General features: G+C 41.6%; 1 protein-coding gene across 2 annotated transcripts in view; it reads right to left on the bottom strand.

Annotated features, from left to right (window-relative positions):
- The window catches only part of GPR176 (G protein-coupled receptor 176), a 125,011-nt gene extending 104,231 nt beyond the window's left edge, over positions 1–20,780 (bottom strand). The window contains exon 1 of one of the 2 annotated variants that reach the window (XM_061430724.1): positions 19,258–20,780. In XM_061430724.1, the coding sequence (XP_061286708.1) occupies positions 19,258–19,429 (172 nt within the window). In that variant the 5' untranslated portion in view covers positions 19,430–20,780. The remainder of the gene's footprint in view (positions 1–19,257) is intronic. The other variant, XM_061430726.1, reaches the window with a different exon arrangement.
- Between the last annotated feature and the right edge of the window lie 2,451 nt (positions 20,781–23,231).

Consider the following 23,231-nt stretch of genomic DNA (forward strand, 5'->3'; position numbering starts at 1 on the left):
GCTGGAAAGAGTATGGACAAAAGAAAACCCTCCTACACTGTTGACAGGAATGTAAATTGGTACAGCTACTACAGAGAACAGGATGGAGTTCCTTAAAAAACTAAAAATAGAGCTACTATATGATCCTGCGATCCCAGTCCTGGGCATATATCTGGAGAAAAACATAGTTTGAAAGGATGCATGCACCCCAACGTTCACTGCAGCTCTATTTACAGCAGCTAAGACATAGAAGCAACCTAAATGTCCATCGACAGGTGAATGGATACAGAAGATGTGGTACATATAAGCAAAGGAGTATTCAGTTCAGTTCAGTCGCTCAGTCATGTCCAACTCTTTGCAGCCCCATGAACTGCAGCACGCCAGGCCTCCCTGTCCATCACCAACTCCCGGAGTTCACCCAAACCCATGTCCATTGAGTCAGTGATACCATCCAACCATCTCATCCTCTGTCTTCCCCTTCTCCTCCTGCCCTCAATCTTTCCCAGCATCAGAGTCTTTTCAAATGACTCAGCTCTTCCCATCAGGTGACCAAACTATTGGAGTTTCAGCTTCAACATCAGTCCTTCCAATAAACACCCAGGACTGATCTCCTTTAGGACAGACTGGTTGGATCTCCTTGCAGTCCAAGGGACTCTCAAGGGTCTTCTCCAACACCCAGTTCAAAAGCATCAATTCTTCAGCGCTCAGCTTTCTTCACAGTCCAACTCTCATATCCATACATGACCACTAGAAAAACCAAAGCCTTGACTAGATGGACCTTTGTTGGCAAAGTAATGTCTCTGCTTTTTAAAATGCTGTCTAAGTTGGTCATAACTTTCCTTTCAAGGAGTAAGCATCTTTTAATTTCATGGCTGCAATCACCATCTGCAGTGATTTTGGAGCCCCCCAAAATAAAGTCTGATACTGTTTCCACTGTTTCCCCATCTGTTTCCCATGAAGTGATGGGACCAGATACCATGATCTTAGCTTTCTGAATGTTAAGCTTTAAGCCAACTTTTTCACTCTCCTCTTTCACTTTCATCAAGAGGCTCTTTAGTTCTTCTTCACTTTCTGCCATAAGGTGGTGTCATCTGCATATCTGAGGTTATTGATATTTCTCCCAGCAATCTTGATTCCAGCTTGTGCTTCATCCAGCCCAGCGTTTCTCATGGTGTATTCTGCATATAAGTTAAATAAACAGGGTGACAATATACAACCTTGACGTACTCCTTTTCCTATTTGGAACCAGTCTGTTGTTTCATGTCCAGTTCTAACTGTTGCTTCCTGACCTGCATACAGGTATCTCAACAGGCAGGTCAGGTGTTCTGGTATTCCCATCTCTTTCAGAATTTTCCACAGTTTATTGGGATCCACACAGTCAAAGGCTTTGGCATAGTCAATAAAGCAGAAATGGATGTTTTTCTGGAACTCTCTTGCTTTTTTGATGATCCAGGGGATGTTGGCAATTTGATCTCTGGTTCCTCTGCCTTTTCTAAAACCAGCTTGAACATCTGGAAGTTCACAGTTCACGTATTGCTAAAGCCTGGCTTGGAGAATTTTAAGCATTACTTTACTAGCGTGTGAGATGAGTGCAATTGTGCGGTAGTTTGAGCATTCTTTGGCATTGCCTTTCCTTGGGATTGGAATGAAAACTGATATTTTCCAGTCCTGTGGCCACTACTGAGTTTTCCAAATTTGCTGGCATATTGAGTGCAGCACTTTCACAGCATCATCTTTTAGGATTTGAAATAGCTCAACTGGAATTCCATCACCTCCACTAACTTTGTTCGTAGTGATGCTTCCTAAGGCCCATTTGACTTCACATTCCAGGATGTCTGGCTCTAGGTGAGTGTGAGTGATCACACCATTGTGATTATCTGGGTCATGAAGATCTTTTTTGTACAGTTCTGTGTATTCTTGCCACCTCTTCTTAATATCTTCTGCTTCTGTTAGGTCCCTACCATTTCTGTCCTTTATTGAGCCCATCTTTGCATGAAATATTCCCTTGGTATCTCTAATTTTCTTGAAGAGATCTCTAGTCTTCCCCATTCTATTGTTTTCCTCTATTTCTTTGCATTGATTGCTGAGGAAGGCTTTCTTATCTCTCCTTGCTATTCTTTGGAACTCTGCATTCAAATGGGTACATCTTTCCTTTTCTCTTTTGCTTTTCGCTTCTCTTCTTTTCACAGCTATTTGTAAGGCCTCCTCAGACAGCCATTTTGCTTTTTTGGATTTCTTTTACTCAACCATTAAAAAGAATGAAATAATGCCATTTGTGGCAACATGGGTGGACCTGGCAATTATCATACTAAGTGAAGTAAGTCAGACAGAAAAAGGCAAATATATGATATCGTTTATATACAGAGTCTTAAAAATGATACAAATGAGTTTATTCACAAAACAGAAACAGACTCACAGACTCAGAAAATGAACTTATGTATTATCTGTTTAGCTTGACAATGCCCACATGGATCTGGCCCAGGTTCTTCCCTGCACTTGAATGCCTGGACTTTGTGCTGACAAACCTCCCACTGTCCCACCCATGTCCTGGGCTTGGATCAATGGAGGACATTCATTTCACCCCTTACAGAAGTGATCTGCTTCAACAGTCGTGAGAGCAGGACACTGGCCATGTGAAATTTAAAGCAGAAAACATGGAGCAGCTCATTTCCCCAACCATATACCTGTCAAGTGTCCAGGACCCCAACTACATGCCACAGCTAACTGTGGTGAGGGTGTTGTTTCCTGGGACTCAGCCATAGCCTTGCCCTCTGACCTCCCCAGAAGCTCTGTAAACACTCAGGAAGCAGAAGCCAGTTTATGACCCAGAACCTGGTGAGCTCATCATCTCCTGGGAGGCTCCATCTAACAATGGTAATTTTTCCTTCTTCTAACACAGATTTTTTTTTTCCTAGCTTCTAAATTTTTATATTAGGAATTAAATTTTTATGTTAACTAACTACTAACAGCTATTTATGTATAAGCAACTTGATTTTTAAAGCAATGTTTAACTGAGAGAGAAAAAGCAACAGAAGCTCTGTGCTGATTCAGAACCAATGTCACTGTATTTCCTGGTCCAATAGAATCTCCTCTGGGCTTCTGCCCCTGTACACGCACAGGCAGCTTTCAGCCTCTTTTACATTCCTGGGCTTATTTTCCACTCCTGACCTCTGGCACTGCTAGACTTAGAGTCACTCTCAATGTACGTGAGCATCTCTCCAGCTGCCAGCCTGTCTCTGGCTCTTATGCAACTCAGGGCTCTGGGTCTCAGCTGCTCTTCTTTCCTGGACTTCAGACATTCATGGCATTAGGCCCTACCTGGTTGTGAGAACATGCTCACACGCATGTCACTCCCCTCCGAACTTGTTTACACAAATGCAGGATATGAATGGTGATGGCAATACTACATGAATCAAGCAGGATGTTTCTGTCGTGCATGACAAGAAGCCAACTCACAGACGTTGATGCAAAATGGGAGATGCTGGGTGTTTTGGGTTCATGTAGTTGGAGAACACAATTTCTGAACCTCCAGAGACTCACACAGTATCACCAGGATAGCTTTTATGTCACCCTCCTCCTTCCTTTCACCCTTACCTCTACCCTCATTCTCTACAGATAAGTTTGCTTTATCTCTGCTCAGCAGTCCCTTTGGAAAAGAGGGGTTCTCTACACCAATGGCATTGACCAAGCTTAGATCCCATGACCCATTCTTGGACTAATCACTGAAGACAGGGAAATAGGATCCCGGGACCAGCAAGGCCTGGGTCATGTGCCCTTCACTGTCTCCCAGACTGCATGGAGTCAAGCAGAGTACTGTTAGGGGCTATCATATAAGGAACCGCACAAAGTAGAAAGTGGTAGATACTACAGTTTGGTTCACTAAATATTCATTTCATAATCTTCCAACCATCTGCTACCCTCTGCAACAAAGGCTGGAAAGCTAAAAATACTTTTTCAGACAGGCTTGCAGTTAGAGCACAGGCTTATATCCAAGTTCTGGCCAGCAGATGTTCCCAAGAAAAGCAGACATGATTAAAGTGAGGTGGTGGCTGGTGCAGTCATCAGATTTTCTCATAAGTACAGGAGAATGACAGATGCCTTTGGTCCTTCACGGCCAGCTATGTCGTAGGGTTCTAGAGTCTAATCTCTACATCACTAATGGTATACAACAACAGCTTCATTTCTGCTAGAATTAGTGGTATGCTTTGCATATTTCCTGATAAGGTCCCAGCCCTGTAGCATTCAGGCTTGGTTCCCTGAATCCCATAAATTTTGTAAGCAGCTTAATATCCTGAAGGAAATTTCTTTCCTCATCATCAATAATAGGCTAGTTTCATGTAGAAGAAAAACTAACACCTTGCACTGTTGCATTATGCAAGAATGTGCATATTATATCACCTGGTCAGGAGTAAACAAACATACGTCTGCTCTCTGAGTCCCACCACTCCCCGAAAATAAAGACAATAAAAAGATCCAGGATCACACTGTCTAGCTCTGGTCCCCAAAATAACTGAAACTGTGAATCTTTCCTGTAAATTACCAACTCAGCAACAATAACTTTATTGTTTTGCAATTTTATTGACTTTTACAGTCACCTCTTTTACTTTCACCCTCACCTCTACCCTCATTCTCTACGGATCAGCTTCCTCTATCTCTGCTCAGCAGTCCCTTTGGAAAAGAGGGGTTCTCTACACCAGTGGCATTGACCAAGCTTAGATCCCATGACCCATTCTTTGACTAATCACTGAAGACAGGGAAATAGGATCCCAGGAAGATATGACACACATATGACATATCTGAAGATATGACATAATCTTTGAGGTTACAACACTCACGTGAGGTAACTGTGAGCAGAGTAACTGTAAACATAGTAATCTTGTGGTGGTTGTTTAGTCACTAAGTCGTGTCTGACTGACTCTCCTGCGACCCCATGGACTGTACCTCACCAGGCTCCTCTCTCCATGGGATTTCCCAGGCAAGAATACTGGAGTGGGTTGCCATTTCCTTCTCCGGGGGATCTCCCCGACCCAGGGAGAACCTGCATCTCCTGCATTGGCAGGTAGATTCTTTACCACTGAGCCACCAGGGAAGCCCAATCTTGTGGTTGCTTTTTTAAAAATAACTGTTTGCTGTGTATTTCATTTGGGAAGCCAGTCCTTCAAAAACCTGAACTCCCTTGCAATCCACCTTTGTAAACAAAATGTTTTTCTTTCTAGAACACCTTTATGGCTGTGTCTTCTTTTGACAATAAACTCTGTTATTTGCAGTTAAGAGCCCCTCATAAATACTAGAAGGAAAGTTCACCAGTGGGTGCACATGCATTGTTAAGGGAGAGCAGTACTGTTAGAGGGAGAGGATGAGTTGAGAAAGTGAAAACAGAAAATTGTCCCTACATTGTTTCATAATTCATATTATGATTGGAATAATGTGGTGTTGTTGTAAACTACAAAATCCAGTGTACATATAAGGCTAAAGCAGTATTCTTGATTGGCAGTTACGATTTGGCAGGTAAGTCAAGGGCACCTATATTGTATGGGTAGCATCCATCTCCCATTAGCTAAACCCTGCTTGTCTTTTGAAGACCCTTTAAGAATTTTCTAAACTGCCCATGTATATTGTCTTCCTAGATAATGTGACCATCCTATGGCAATTAACATTGCACACGGAGTCATCTATCCATGTAATAGCTATCGACTAAGCGTCAACTGACAAAAACATGATCACAGGCCAGCATCAAGCAGTACCACCAGGACATAGAGAGGAAGATTATTCTGGACACCTGATTCAATGTAGCCGTCAGCGCTAAAAAGATGGGGAAGCAGGGGTAGCGGGCTAAGAAGAGGCACAAGGGGAGATTCATGTTATCTGTGACATTTTAATCAACAAAAAACAAGTATAACAAAATGTTACCATTTATTATTTCTGAATAGTGGGCTTATAATTTGTTAATTTTTTTCTGTATTTTTAAAACTTCTCAAAGGAGAAAAAAGTGAGGCAGCCAGAAAGAGAAAGTGTATATACGTTTCGTGCTTTGCCTCTATCTCTGTAATTTTGCTCCTCAAGAGAAACTTTCATCAGAAAAAATATTAATTAAAAAAAAAACTGAATTCTACAATTGAAGTTAAACCATTGTTAGAAATTTATTTTAAGTGGGAAGGTGCCTAGACATCAGTGGTTAAGATTAAACTGAAAGTTTTTCAGAGTGTCTCAGATTTGGTGAAGCAAATATACAGTGCAGGCCAAAAAAAAAAGTTTCCCAACATTCTTCAGAATCAAGTGTGGCCACCAACTGAAATATTGCTTAAGACCATTTGAAGGCATTTCCCTGGGAATTGCTTATAAATGCAAAAGCAAAAGAAAACAACAAAATTCCTGAGTGTTTTTGTTTCTAGAAGCCTCCTGAAAGAAATCCTTTGTGTGTGTGTGTTGAGTGTGAGTGTGCGTACATACTATGGGGAAGGAGATGTTAATTGACAGGGTTCAGGGCTACACTTTTGGCTTACTGAATCTTGGCCATGCCTTACAGTGTGTTAAAGGAAGCTTTATTTACACTTATTTTCCTTTTGTCAGTAATGCTTTATAATACCCTAGCTTTGTGGTAGAATTTGAGGAGAATTAAATGTGTTAACACAAATCAAGACCACATAATTAATTCCTGTAATATATTAATTGACCTAAGTCTAGGAAAAGGAGTTGGCTAGGAGATAGTCAGTTATACAATACGTATAGCACTGGTGGTGGTGGTTTAGTCACTAAGCCGTGTCCAACTTTTGTGACCCCATGGACTGTAACCCACCAGGCTCCTCTGTCCAAGGGGTTTTCCAGGCAAGAATACTGGAATGAGTTGCCATTTCCTTCTCCAGAGGATCTTCCTGACCCAGGGATTGAACCCTGGTCTCCTGCACTGCAAGCAGTTTCTTTACCAACTGAGCAACCAGAGAAGCTGTACTAGGTATAGCACTAGTTACAGTATAATAGCTAAAGTTGGGTTTAAAGCTATTTTGGCTAAAAATCCCAAGTGTGCCCCCAACCTCCATCCTATCAACCCCCAAAGTTGTAGGTTCTGCATCTGACCTAGGAGCTACATTCTCAGATACCCAGGAACTATGGGATTAGAAGGAAAGAGAAATTTTTATGTTTTATGAGTGTGAAGTAACTAGCATACAACTTTTACTCATTCATCTATTCAATAAAAACTTATTGAAGTCCCAATGGCTCAGTGGCAAATAATCTGCTTGCAATGCAAGAGACACAAGTTCCATCCCCAGGTCTAGAAGATCCCCTGTAGAAGGAAATGGTAATCCACTCCAGTACTCTTGCCTGGGAAATCCCATGGACAGAAGAACCTGGTGACTACAGTCCATGGGGTCACAGAGGAGTCAGACATGACTTAGCAACTAAACACACAACATATATACTCTTAATGTTCTTTAGACTAGATTCCTAAACCTTCTTAAGCTCTATTTCCTCATCCACTTTTTTATTTTCCCTATTCTGAGCTAATGCCATTTTATGGTAGCATGGGAAATAGATGGGGAAACAGTGGAAACAGTGTCAGACTTTATTTTTCTGGGCTCCAAAATCACTGCAGATGGTGACTGCAGCCATGAAATTAAAAGACACTTACTCCTTGGAAGGAAAGTTATGACCAACCTAGATAGCATATTCAAAAGCAGAGACATTATTTTGCCAACAAAGGTCCGTCTAATCAAGGCTATGGTTTTTCCTGTGGTCATGTATGGATGTGAGAGTTGGACTACGAAGAAGGCTGAGCACTAAAGAATTGATGCTTTTGAACTGTGGTGTTGGAGAAGACTCTTGAGAGTCCCTTGGACTGCAAGGAGATCCAACCACTCCATTCTGAAGGAGATCAGCCCTGGGATTTCTTTGGAAGGAATGATACTAAAGCTGAAACTCCACTACTTTGGCCGCCTCATGCAAAGAGTTGACTCATTGGAAAAGACTCTGATGCTGGGAGGGATTGGGGGCAGGAGGAGAAGGGGATGACAGAAGATGATATGGCTGGATGGCATCGCTGACTCGACGGACGTGAGTCTGAGTGAACTCCGGGAGTTGGTGATGGACAGGGAGGCCTGGCATGCTGCGATTCATGGGGTCACAAAGAGTCGGACACAACTGAGCGACTGATCTGATCTGATCTCCTAAAATCAAATCTAGCAATCATTCCACCTTCTATTTTAATATGTTTTGCTTATTCTCCAACTAAGACACTTTCTTTTTGGAAGAAAAGCTATGACAAACGTATACAGCATATTAAAAAGCAGAGACATTACTTTGCCAACAAAGATCTCTATGGATTTTTCAGCAGTCATGTATGGGTGTGAGAGGTAGACCATAAAGAACACTGAGTGCTGAAGAATTGATGCTTTTGAACTATGGTGTTAGAGAAGACTCTTGAGAGTCCCTTGGACTGCAAGATCAAACCAGTCAATCCTAAAGGAAATCAATCCTGAACATTCATTGCAGGGACTGATGCTGAGGCTGAAGCTCCAATATTTTGGCCACCTAATCCGAAGAGCTGACTCATTGGAAAAGACCCTGAGGCTGCGAAAGTTTGGAGGGAGGAAGAAAAGGGGACAACAGAGGATGAGATGGTTGGATAGCATCACTGACTCAATGGATATGAGTTTGAGCAAGCTCTGGAGATGGTGAAGGACAGGGAAGACTGGCGTGCTGCAGTCCATGGGTTCACAAAGAGTCAGACATGACTTGAGTTACTGAACAATACAATTCTCCAACTTCCAATTCTGGCTCCATGACAGAACTTAGAACACTGCTAAAAACACCTAGAAGTATTGGATAAAACAAAAGAGATCTTTAAATTCATTGCAAACCTTATAAGAAATAAAAGGGAAATCGCCAGTTGCCTAAAAGAGAGACAGAAGAGCTTGCACTGAGGGGCGATTTTCAGATCAGGAAATAGGCTCTAACAGTTAACTTTGGGTTTCTACAGCTACACACAAACTGAATGAGGCTGGACACTCCTTGAAGCAGGTAGTTGGAATGAAATCCTTGCATGAAGCCAGAATCCTCCAAGAGTGGCCACCTCAGTGAAAGAGAGGGTGAAAAACTGCATCCTCTACCTCAAAGAGATGACAAAGAAATGAACCTTTTCCTGCAGTTGAGGTCTTGGGCTAGTGATGGCCCTATGATACCTGGCAGAAACAAATGTGAAACTGAAGGTCACTTGTACAGCCAAGACCTCACAGAATCCTTCAGAAAAAGGAGATGGACTCACAATTAAAAACTTACAAGCATTCAAGGAAATGATCCACCACAAGAAAGAATCAGCAGACACAATAAGACATCCCAGGATAACAATCTGAAACAATACGTCTGAAATTATACAAGAGGGAAGTAAAACCATGAAAAAGAGAGCAAGACACTAATATAAACTGATACCCTCCTGCCCCTTTACATGCCAGGTGTGTGCTTATACCCTCAACTTTTCTAAATGCCCTACATGCAGTCACAGTCTTGCCTATATGATGATGTCACTAGAAGTTCCAAAAAGATCCACTCCATCCATTTCTTCTCAACACATGTCAATACATGAAATGCTCAATGTAGTCACACTTTTTGCTTAAGATAGTGATTTTTTTTAATAGTACTCTTAAGGTCAATATATTAATGCAATAATATCTGTAAACATCGATGTCTGAAGTGGTTTATTTATTTAGCACACCACCATGAGGGAATGGAATTCAGTTCCCTTTAAGTTTGAAAGAGGGAAGACAAGTAAGCAATTCAGACCAAGGTCACTGGGCATCCAAAAGGACAAGAAGAAAACAAGAGGTGTCTGAAAGAGATGGAGTGAATATGAGAACAGAAAAACTCTGAAAACAGGTGTTGATTTTTCAAAGACAGTTTTCTTACTCTTCAGTTTTGCCTAGGGTAAATCCTTACTTTTTAGGTTTCACCTAGAGTTACTCATGCCTTTCAGCCTAGTCAAAAACTCCTCTCAGATTTTATACTTTATTGCTAACAAAGATTTTCCATCCAGCCAATCTGGAAGTTCCTTGACAATAAAACGGTTTTCACAACAGCTTCCAGTCACAACCAATCTAAATGACTTATTCAGAATAATGACATGTAGAGAAACTCTTGAGCAAACTTGATGGAAGAGATAATTTCAGAGACTTGGACACCCCAGAGAAAAACAAAGCCATATCTGTTTGTTCTCATTTTGAGACAAATTTCCTCCCTTTCTACAAAATTCCAATAAAGTAAAAGGATATTTCTTGCAGAACCATGACTATTTGGAGTTGAGACTCTGGGATCAAAAATAATAATAATTAAAGGTGAAATTTTCAGACAATAAATTAGTTAGTTGCTTTGTCTACCAGCATTAAAACGTTCTGTGCTGTTCTGTGCTAAGTCACTTAAGTCATGTCCCACTCTGTGCAACCCTATGAACTGTGGCCCGCCAGTCTTCTCTGTCCATGGGATTTTTCCAGGCAAGAATACTGGTGTGGGTTGTCATGCCCTTCTCCAGGGGATCTTCCAAACCCAGGGATCAAACCCTCTTATGTCTCCTGCATTGACAGGCAGGTTCTTTTACAACTAGCACCACCTAAGAAGCCCTACTATACCTTAACTCTCAACATATGCAGGCATACCCCCAAAATACTGTGGGTTCAGTTCTAGACCAATGCAAACAAGGGAATACTGCAGTAAAGCGAGTCACATGAATTTTTAGTTTCCTAGTGGATATGAAAGTTATGTTTATACTATATTGTAAGTCTATTAAATGTGCAATAGCATGTCTAAAAGCACAATGTACATACCTCAATTAAAAAATACTTTATTGCCATATTTCAAACTTTTTAATCTATATAATTTACTCCAAACTTTTTTTTAATGTCTACAAACTTCATAGGTCACACTACTTTAATACTACTACTTATACCTATTGTTATTTATAAAATAAAGTGTCTACAAGAGAAAACCTATTTAATAATGTTCAAATACACCAAAAAAAAAAACTTTATTGCTAAAAAATGCTAACCATCATCTGAATCTTCAACAAGCCATAATATTTTTGCCGATGAGGGATCTTGCCTCCATGTTGATGGCTGCCGACTGATCAGGGTGGTGGCTGCTGAAGGTTGAGGTGGCTTTGGCAATTTCTAAAAATAAGACAATGAAGTTTGCCTCATTGATTGACTTTTCATTTCACAAATGACTTCTCTGTAGCATGCAATACTGTCTGATAGGATTTTACCCACAGTAGAACTTCTTTCGAAGTTGTAGTCAATCCTCTCAAACCCTGCCACTGCTTTATCAACTATATTTATGTCATATTCTAAATCCTTTACTATCATTTCAGCAGTCTTCACAGCATCTTTAACAGGAATAGATTTCATCTCAAGAAAACTACTTTCCCTGCTCACTCATAAGATGTAAGTTCTCATCTGTTCAAGTTTTATCATAAGATAGCCGCAATTTAGTCACATCTTCAGGCTCCATTTCTAATTCTTAGCTCTCTTGCTGTTTCTACCACATCTGCAATTACTTCCTCCACTGAAGTCTTGAACCCTTCAAAGTCATCCATGAGGCTTGCAATCAACTCCTTCTAAACCTCTGTTGTTGATATTTTGACCTCTTCTCATGAATCACAAGTGTTCTTAATGGCGTCTAGAATGGTGTATCCTTTCCAGAAGGTTTTCAATTTATTTCACCCAGATCTATCAAAGGAATCATTATCCTGGCAGCTATAGCCTTACAAAATATATTTCTTAAAGAATAAGACCTGAAAGTCTAAAGTACATCTTGATATACGGGCTGCAGAATGGGTATTGTGTTAGCAAGCATGAAACCAACATGAATCTCATTGCACATCTTCATCAGAGCTCTTGGGTGACTAGGTGCCCAAGAGCTCATTGTTAATGACCAGTAATATTTTAAAAGGAATCTTTTCCTCTGAGCAGTAGGTCTCAACAGTAAGCTTAAAGTATTCAGTAAACCATGTAAATAGATGTGCAGTGATTTCGGCTTTGGGTTCCATTTACAGAGCACAGGCAGAGTACATCTGGAATAATTCTTAAGGGCTCTAGGATTTTCAGAATGGTGAGTATCAGCTTCAACTTCAAGTCACCAGCTACATTAAACCCTAATAACTGTCAGCCTATTTGAAGCTTGAAGCCCAGCTCTGACTTCTCCTTTCTAGTTATGAAAGTCGTAGATGGCATCTTCTTCCAATACAAAGTTGTTTTGTCTACACTGAAAGTCTATAGGTTAGTGGCCACTTTTATTCATTATCTTAGCCAGATCTTCTGGATAACTTACTGCAGTTTCTATATTAGCACTTGTTGGTACACCTTGCACTTTTATGTTATGAAGATGGCTTCTTTCCTTAAACCTTATCAATCAACCTCTGCTAACTTCAAACTTTTCTTCTGAAGCTACCTTACCTCTCTCAGCCTTTACAAAATTGAATAAAGTTAGGGCTTTGCTCTGGATTAGGCTTTGGCTTAAGAGAATGTGGTGGCTGGTTTGATCTTCTACCCAAACCACTAAACTTTCTCCATATCAGCAATAAGGCTGTTTTACTTTCTATTTATGTATTCACTGGAGTAGCATTTTTAATTTCCTTCAAAATTTTTTCTTGCATTTACAACTTGGCTAACTGTTTAGCACAAGAAGCCTTACTTTCACCCTATTTTAGCTTTCAGCATGTCTTCCTCACTAACCTTAATCATTCTAGCTTTTGATGTAAAGTGAGATACATGCAATTCTTCCTTTCACTTGAACACTTAGAGGCCAGTGCAGGATTATTAACTGGCTTAATTTCAATACTGTTGTGTCTCAGAGAATACAGAGATGAAAGGAGAAGGAAACAGATAGGAATGGCTGTGCAATACAGTGCATAGCTAGGGCTCAGGATATTTGGAGGAAATGAGAAGCAACTACTATGGATATGTGATTTCTTTGGGGGGCAGGTATTAAAAAGTTTCCTGAAATTAAATAGTGGTGATGGCTGCATAATTCCATGAATATACTAAAAACCATTGAACCGTATACTATAATTGGGTGAAATGTGTAATACATAAATTTTAATAGTTTTTTTTTATATTTTCACAGTAGAATTTCCAGAAGAATTGGTAAATTCAAGGCCTAGAAAGGAAAAACAAAGGATTATCAAAAGCATTTCATTCAGATGGAAGTCAGACTGCTTTCCTGCATATTACAGATAACATTATAAAAGAATGGGGTGGTGAAATGCATATAGCACATGGAAATCAAAGGCAACATGAGGCAGCTTGAGTCAGTATATTAGGAGTTCATCTACCCAGACTGATAACTATTGACCTCACCACTTTAAACTCCTTAGGTCAATTCAGGACACCATATTCTTGAAGTAGTCTACTAGGCTTCTAGACATACCAAAAACAGAAAAAAACAGGTATAATAAGGCTGATGATATCACATTATTACTGGCTATAATTATGGTAAAGATATTTATCATGATATATATATTTATATCATGCAAAGAACATTTTATGCAAAGATGGGCAGAATAAAGGACAGAAACAGTATAGACCTAACAGAAGCAGAAGATATTAAGAAGAGGTGGCAAGAATAGGCAGAACTATACAGAAAAGATCTTAATGAGTCAGATAACCACGACGGTGTGGTCACTTACCTAGAGTAAGACATCTTGGAGTGCGAAGTCAAATGGGCCTTAGGGAGCATCACTACAAACAAAGCTAGTAGAAGTGATGGAATTCCAGCTGAGCTATTTCAAATCCTAAAAGATGATGCTGTCAAAGTGCTGCACTCAATATGCTATCAAATCTGGAAATCTCAGCAGTAGCCACAGGACTGGAAAAGGTCAGTTTTCATTCCAATCCCAAAGAAAGGCAATGGCAAAGAATGTTCAAACTACCACGCAATTGGCACTCATTTCACGCACTAGCAAAGTAATGCTCAAAATTCTCCAAACAAGGCTTCAACAGTATGTGAATCAAGAACTTCCAGATGTTCAAGATGAATTCAGAAAAAGCAGAAGAACCAGAGATCAAATTGCTAACATCCACTGGATCATAGAAAAAGCAAGAGAGTTTCAGAAAAACATCTACTTCTGCTTTATTGACAATGCCAAAGACTTTGACAGCGTGGATCACAACAAACTGTGGAAAATTCTTCAAGAGATGGGAATTCCAGACCACTTTACCTGCCTCCTGAGAAATCTGTATGCAGGTCAAGAAGCAACAGTTAGAACCAGACATAAAATAATGGACTGGTTCCAAATCGCGAGAGGAGTACATCAAGGATGTATACTGTCACCCTGCTTATTTAACTTACATGCTGTACATGTAAGTATATCATGAGAAATGTTGGGCTGGATGAAGCTCAGAATGGAATCAAGACTGCTGGGAGAAATATCAATAACCTCAGATATACAGATGATACCACCTTAAAAGCAGAAAATGAAGAGTAACTAAAGAGCCTCTTGATGAAAGTGAAAGAGGAGAGTGAAAAAGTTGGCTTAAAACTCAATATTCAAGTAACTATAAATCATGGCACCCAATCCCATCACTCCATGGAAAATAGATGGGGAAACAATGAAAACACTGACAAACTTTATTTTTCTGGGCTCTGAAACCACTTCAGACAGTGACTACAGCCATGAAATTAAAAAATGTTTGCTCTTTGGAAAAAAAGATATGACCAACCTAGACAGCATATTTAAAAGCAGAGACATTACTTTGCCAACAAAGGTCCATCTAGTCAAAGCTATGGCTTTTTCAGCAGTCATGTATGGATGTGAGAGTTGGACCATAAAGAAAGCTAAGTGCTTAAGGACTGATGCTTTTGAACTGTGGGGTTGGAGAAGACTTTTGAGAGTCCCTTGGACTGCAAGGAAATCAAACCAGTCAATCCTAAAGGAAATCAGTCCTGAATATTCATTGGAAGGACTGATGCTGAAGCTGAAGCTCCAATACTTTGGCCACCTGATGCAAAAAACTGACTCATTAGAAAATACCCTGATGCTGGCAAAGATTGAAGGCAGGAAGAGAAGGGGATGACAGAAAACAAGATGATTGGATGGCACACCAACTCAATGGAAATGAGTTTGAGCAAGCTCTGGAGATGGTGAAGGACAGGGAAGTTTGGCATGCTGCAGTTCATGGAGTTGCCAAGAGTTGGACACTACTGAGCAACTGAACAACAACAACAATATATTTATTATATTATAGTATCATATATATTATCATATTTACTATCATATAGTGTGTGTGTGTGTGTGTGTGTGTGTGTGTGTGTGTGTGTGTATGCATGCTCAGTTGTGTCTGACTCTTGGTGGCCTCATGGACTGTGGATTGCCAGGCTTCTCCATCCAGGGAACTTTCCAGGCAAGGATACTGAAGTAGGTTGCCATTTCCTACTCCAAGAGATCTTCCTGACCTAGGGATTGAACCCACGTCTCTTGCATCTCCTGCACTGGCAAGCGAATTCTTTACCACTGAGTCACCAGGGAAGCCACATATATATATACATATATATGTATGTATGTATGTATGTATGTATACAGACTTAATATTACATTGTTATTGGCTATAATTATGGCCAACATACTATATTGTATATAATTATGAAAAATCATCCTTGTATGAATGAACACATCCTTGCCTTATGAACACAAACCAGCAGTAACATTGTTTCTCTCAAAAATTTAACTAAGGAGCTCCAAGAACTATCCAGCTATTAACTGGTTAATTTCAATTAGTATCAAAAGCACAAATATATTTCTCTGTCAAATAAGTGCCATGAACACTGCTGGTACTCAATATAATTTTGCTGAATGATTACAGACAATCATGAATAAAAATAGTGTTCTCCATATCATTGGTCAAATCAATTCAACATATAATTTCCCTCCCTCTTTCCTTTGAAATTATTACTTCCATGACTATCTCAAGAAATCACACAACAGACAACTTGAACCTTTATTTGAGGTCATCAACTTCACATAGGTATAGTCTGTTTACAGTAGACTATTGCTAAAGAAAAGGGAGATAGGTTAAAATTAAGAACAGCACATATGGTGGTTTGGCAAGAGGACGGCAGGCTGATTTTTCTATTTTAAAATAAATTTCAGGGTAGGATACACACTTGTTGGCTATTGTCTACAGTGCTAATTTTCTTTAAATAAGAGCAAATTCATTTATAAAAATCTAAATGCCTCCAATGATGATAATAACAGGTAAGAGGCAATCTGTCCAGAAGCAGCTGAGAGGTAATACACTAGGTCACAGCCACTGACCTTTTTCAAGTCAAAGCACCAGAATGGGTCCAGCTCTCCAGGTCCTTGGACTGTGAATCCAAAGAGAATAAGGGAAAAGAAAAAGATCAACTCTGAGGAGTTAGATCCAAGACATTTATTGGAAATGATGGTTCCAATTCTTTTTTTGTCTTTGATTTCACATTGCTCACTACTAATGCTATATATTTATCAAAGGGCAAACTAAACTATTTGATTCTCTTTCAACATCTACAGTATATCTGAAGACATCCCAAGATGTTGCACAAAAAGGCTGAGAGACACTCACATAAACCTTCAAAAGGCATTATTTGAATAATATTATATACAATTCTCGAGTTCATTTTCAACACAGCAAATAATGTTCTCTAGAGTTGAAATATTATAGCTATTCCTTGACGTTATTTTTTCTCATACAAGGCACTAAAACAGTTTTCAAAAGAAGCTGTAAGATGTCAACAGTACAAAGAAATTTTCACATATAGCAGGTTTCTGGAAATCCCAACAAAAAAATCTATGTTGACAATATGGGAAGTATATTTGAATTTACTTAAAGGGAAAAATTCATTCTCCCATGTTTAGAGGCAAGGGAAACAAGCAGATTAAATCAGTGTCATATGCTATTCCAAATACTGTTCACTCTTCTGTTTACTTTTTATCCTAGATTCTTCTGGGATAATTTTTCTCTGTTTTGGGGCTTCATGAAACTAGGCTTCCCAAGTTCACTTGCCATGCAACTGACTACACGTGGCTCTGGAACTTAAGCTCTGAGAGCCTCAACTGGCATTTACCAGGATTTAATGACATAGACATGTCTGTATGGGTCAAATCCTCAGAGAACAATGAACCAATAATACCAGTAACAAGTGCACAGGGCAATGCTACGTAGCTAAGCTTTTATGAAAACCAGAAATGCCTTTCACGTTTGCACAAGTTCTCTGACTTTCGATTTCTACAAATTTAACCATATTTATACTTCTTATAAAAAATAAAAAGGAGCAAATGGAATTCTCTCTCAGAAGGGCTTAAGTCATGTGTAAGGGAGAATCCTGACTAGGTCAAGTCAAGTATAAACCAAAGATAAGGAGCAAAATCAGTCTTCTCTTTGAAGATATCCATAAAAGCAGTTTTTGCATGTCAATTAAAGTGCTGTGTGGAAAAAGTTCAATTAAGGGCATATTTACCTAGGAATTCTTGAATCCAATGCAAGTTACCAGAACTGAAAGTACATGGGAAGCAAAGCATTAGTTAACTGTGCATTGCTGGTTCTGTCCTTTATATACATGCTGTTTTCTATTTCAACAGTACTAAAGTTTTTAGATTCAACCTCTGAGAAAATTTCTCTAGGCACCATCTTTCTTCAGGGTTAAAGCTACCAATGAAAAAAACAAAACATTCTCTATATATATTCTCTGCATATATATATATATATGCAGAATAAATGCAGAAATAAAAATGCAGCCACTTCTACTGCCTCCCCAATAATAATCTACTCTTTAAGTAAATGTGGCAATACTAGAATTTAACTCTCAAAAATCTGTAGTGCATTGTGCCTGATACCCAGTTGGCGTTCAGTGTTTACTGTTTGTTAAGTGAATATTGAAAATATTTGGGACACAAGCTTTTGCTTTGTTATTGTGCATATGTATTCCACTCATAAAAACACACAACATACACACATAAATCTATATATAGCCCATTAGTGTCACCTCCTGAAAACGTCCTCATGACAAAAAGTGAAAGATAAATGGGACAGGATGATGACAATTACAGAAGTTACAGAAGGAAATTAAAAACAATTCTTTCATAGTCTGTTTTTTTATTTACTACGGTGTGTTATTCTTTCTTTTTCTTTTAAATTGGGGTATAGTTGATGTTTCATGGTCTTTTTGATGTCAATGATCTTGGTTTCCATGGAAATTCACAGGTGTCTACAAAAAAGTAATCCATTCCTACTTTGAAACTTTAAGACTGCTCTTGGCCATAATATCACACATAATTACAATCTTTTCACAACCTTTAAATGCCATTATCAGAGAATTTATATTTGAAAGGAAGCCACATATTTACAAGTAATATGCAACATGAACAACAAAATGGAAGAAAAGCTTTGACAAACGTAGACAGCATATTAAAAAGCAGAGACAAAAATGAATATTCATTGTATCATTTATCATTGAAAGAGTAGCTACCATAAGTTCAGGTAATTCTCACATTAGTGCACTAATATTTTTACTAACCACTCATTTCATTTCGTTGGTCTTTTCCTCCCCCAACAAGTATTCCTAAATTTGTTGTGTGTAGTGTTTTGTGTTTTTTCTCCTGCCTTTATCCTGTACTTTAAAAACAAAAAAAACCTAGGGAGAAAAGCATATTGGGATTTTTTTCGTTTCGGGGTTTAAAAATATCTGAAGGCAACACAGAGCTTAACTCCACAAGGTTGTTTACCAGGAGGTTGGTGTTCCGAAGAAGTAAGCCATTTTTTTAAAAAGCGTGCAAAATAAGGTTCTTGGGCGGAGGGGGGGGTGGTACAAAAATGTATACAAAGAATAGATAGGAGCGCAAAACACATCAGTCATCAGCAACAAAACTGAAGCTTTGTGGCTCTGTATTTGTAGACAAGAGGTCGGGGCCAGCGCCCCGCCATGGTACCCAGGATGTTAAGTATGATGGGCACAACCCCGTGCCCATCCCAAAGCGGTCCTCAAAAAGCCGCCTGGAGAGGTTGACCTCGGCCGGGACCAGGCAACTGGTCCTCCACTCTGGACCAAACCCTACCGGAACTCTTGTTTCCAGCTTGGGCGCTGCAGTCGACCATCCCTGCTTAACTTCCCTTCAGTTACCCTGGCATTCTTAAACTGCCTTCAACTATTTGCACTTTTTCCAGGCATCCCGAAACCCAAGGAGGCTCCAGCGACCCCCGATCCCGGCTCTCCGAGCCTGAGCTCTCGGGGAAGCCCACCCGGGAGGCGCCCCGGCGGGCGGCTTACCGAGCAGCGAGCCTATGAAGATGACGACTTGCACGGTGGTGGTGAACTGGCGGTACAGCTGCGCCTCGCCAAACTCCCCGAGCGCGCTGCGGTTGGCGCCCGCCACCTCGGCGCTGGACGCGTTGCGCGGCTCGCTGGCATTTCGGGAAATCCAGCTACCGTTATGGCCCATGGCGAGGCTGGGGCTCCCGCTCAGTCGTCGCCCGCCCGTGCGCTCGCCTGGGACCCCGGCGCCACCTTCTCCAGCCCCGGGCGTGGAGGAACGCTCGGGTGCCTGGTGGAGTCCTGGAGAACCCCGGGCAGCCGCGGGTCCCCTCAGGTCTCTACATCGCCAGCCCCGACTCCTGGGAGGCGGGGAGCTGAGAGGGCGAGGCTTCGCCCCATGCCCGCTCCCTCCCGGGTCCCCGTCAGCAGCCACATGAAGGCGGCACGGTCAGAGCCCGCCAAGCGTCGTCCGTCCCTCCTGGGTGGTCAGCTCCGCCAAGACCACTTAGCAGAGAGGGAAACACAGGTTTCTGATAGTCAAGGAGGGCGCTCTTTGCTCCCGCCGCCCTCTTCAACCTCAGCTCCTACCACCGAAGGTCCTCTCGAGTCTCCTCAGACTGACATACTCAGGCCCTCTCCTCAGAGGGAAGAAAACATTTGGCTGAAGCCCTTTTTCAGTTCTGCTGGCTTCGAGGCTAGATGGCCATGGGAAACCCGGAAAATGGCCAAGTCAAACGCTTGGAGTCCCGAGAGGACCCTGGAGCCCCTCACAGCGCTCATGGTCAGGGTGAAAAGCTCTGAACCTCTCCAACAGCCTCGCCCTCAACGCCCGGCCCAGTTGTCCCTCAGAATGCCCGCGAGGTCTCCTGCCCAGCCCCTCGCTGAGTGCTCAGACCTCCTGCCTCAGAGCGAGCTGCAGGGATCTTGTTCTGCAGCCCCTTTGCTTCTGCACGGCCCAGTGCCCCGTTTCCTGGACCCGCTCCGGCTCTCAGCTGCAGCGAGAGAGACTCCAGACTTTGCGGGGACACGAGAAGACACCTTTAGAATTGCAGAGCCACCGTTTGCGAAAGCACCGGACTCCTGCCGTGCGCCTGGGGCAATGGGGAGCGCGCCGCTCGCGAGCGCGGTCACGTGACGCGCGCGGCCCCGCCCTCACGCTCAGCCTAGGAGAGGGGAAGGACGGCGCCATCTTGCCCCCCCTCCCACCAACCATCCTGATAGCCTAGGCGGGGGGGGGGGTAATGGCAGACACTGAGGAGCCGGGTCTGGCTCCGGTGGACAAGCCCGGTTCTCCTCCGGGGCTTCGCATGTTTTAATGCTGTCGTTAACTACTCCTTATCTCTTCAGCTGGGGCTGCCTGAGGCTGATAATTCCATGTCGTCGTTGCCACCTGGGCACGGAGCCCAGTCTCGTCCATCAGGCCTTGGGTGTAGCTGAAGTTATTTAAGAAAGATGGGATTTCTGTGTACGAGACAGCAAAAGAGACACTGATGTATGGATCAGTCTTATGGACTCTGTGGGAGAGGGAGAGGGTGGGGAGATTTGGGAGAATAGCATTGAAACATGTATAATATCATGTATGAAACGAGTCGCCAGTCCAGGTTCGATGCATGGTACTGGATGCTTGGGGCTAGTGCACTGGGACGACCCAGAGGGAGGGTAGGGGAGGGAGGAGGGTTCAGGATGGGGAACGCGGGTATACCTGTGGCGGATTCATTTCGATATTTGGCAAAACTAATACAATATTGTAAAGTTTAAAAATAAAATTAAAAAAAAAGAAAGAAAGATGGAATTTAGAAATCCAGTGCACTAGTTTCCTGGGCCTTTTCATTTAGTCCCATTTCGTGGTGCAGTGGTAAAGAATCCGTTTGCCAATGCAAGAGGCATAAGAGACTAGAGTTCCATCTCTGGGTGGGGAAGATTCTGTGTAGTTGGAAATGGCAACCCGCTCCAGTATTCTTGCCTGGAAAATTCCATGGGCAGAGGAGCCTGGAGGTCTACAGTCCACGGGTCACACACGTATAGGGTACAACTCATAGGGACACACACACACACTCACACATAGGATGCAGTCCCTAGGGACACACACACACACACACATACACACACACACACACACACCCCCACCCCCCCCATAGGGACTCACACACACACTCACACATAGGATGCAGTCCATAGGGACACACACACACACACATTCACACACCCCCAACCCCAACAGGGTGGATTCTGGGATTGAGGAGTGAGCAAGCTGGGATGACCAAGTAAACGAGAAAAAAATGGCACAGAGAAGCCTAATGGGAAAAGGAACAGGTATGGCATCCAAGCAGATGATCGGGGGAAAAGAGAAAAGGAGAAATGAGATGAAAAGACAACTAAAAATTTGCCTGTTTGACCTTATTTTTTTTTTTTTTTAATAAGTGAAGGACACAGTAGAGGACTTTGACATAGTGCTGGGTAGGACTAGGTCCCAGGACAATAACTTACGAATTGATTAAAATTACAGTTATTTCTTGGTTGTCTCAAGACTAATCATGCCACCATAGGGCTACTTCTCTTTCCCTGGTAACCCTAATTACTTTTCTTTTTTTTCTTATTTAAATCAGAGGATAATTACTTTACAATATTGTGATCGGTTTTGCCATACATCAACATGAATCAGCCTCAGGCATACATGTGTCTGTTCCCTCTTGAACCCCCCTCCCACCTCCCTCTGCACCTAATTACTTTTCTTGAAAGGGCTCTCGCAAGACCTACCTTCTTCAGTCTTCCCAGTGTTAGCATATGGGTGCTGATAAGTATTTCCATACCTATAGAAAGATATAGGATCCATTTATGTTCAAAAGAATTCCTGGATTCCAACTTTCTTGGCTATGTATCAAAGAGCAGGAAGGGACTTGGGTAAGGGAAAGAAGAGATGGAATAGGACTGGAGATAACTGCAAAGACCAAGGGGAAGGTTGGGGGGAAGTAAGGAGGAGCCTATGAGTTTTATTGCCCCCTTCCTTCTTCCCTTTCATCATTGATTGTCTCTTCCTCCTCCCTCGTGTCCCCAACACTGCACTGTCACATGTCCCTGCATGGCCTTGCACTAAAGGTGGAAAGAAGAAAAAAGCTGGGAGTGTTTTGCATTAGTAAACCCAAGCAGCAGTGTGCTAAGAGGTATCCTTATGGCTGCTGGCTACTCATCTGGACTAAGTAGTTCTATTTCCAAATGGCTATTACTATACTTATACAACAGACATAGACAATTCAGGTTATTATGCAAACATCACTAGTGTTCAGTGGTATCTCATTCTCCTTCTTTTCGGCATTTGTAGTTATTGTTTAGTCACTAAGTCATGTCCAACTCTTTTGTGACCCCGTGGACTGCAGCCCACCAGGTTCCTCTGTACATGGAATTTCCCAGGCAAGAATACTGGAGCAGTTTGCCATTTCCTTCTCCAGGGGATCTTCCTGACTCAGGCATAGAACCCAGGTCTCCTGCATTGCAGGCAGATTCTAGACTGTCTAAGCCTTATCGGCATACAGAAAACTATTTTTCTTATCTGCCCCTGCAGATGGGCAAGGTCATGTGATGACAATAACTAATGATATGTAAGCAGAAGTGACAAATCATTTCTGGGCAGTGGTAGTGAAAAGCTGGTTGTGATTCTCAAGTCTCTCTGCTGCCTTCCATTGTGATTGTGGAAGGGGACTTGTGTTGAACTGGAAGAGCTGAAATACTGAAGCAGCCTGTGCTTCTGAGTCACCATATTGGGAGGGTGGGTATTGCAGATGCCCTCAAGATCCACCCAGACATAACATAAAATTTTATATAAGCAAGAAATAAATATTTATTATACTAAACAACCAAGATTTTTGGAGCTGCTCATTATCAGGGCATAAACCAGGCTATCCTGGCAGATAGAATCCTGAAAACTGGGGCCTGCATATTTAAGAGAGCATAGACTTTATTTCTGGAGAATAGAAGGTGAGTCAGGACTTAAA

This window comes from Bos javanicus, chromosome 10 (genome assembly GCF_032452875.1).
Source record: "Bos javanicus breed banteng chromosome 10, ARS-OSU_banteng_1.0, whole genome shotgun sequence".
Taxonomy (NCBI): Eukaryota; Metazoa; Chordata; class Mammalia; order Artiodactyla; family Bovidae; genus Bos; species Bos javanicus.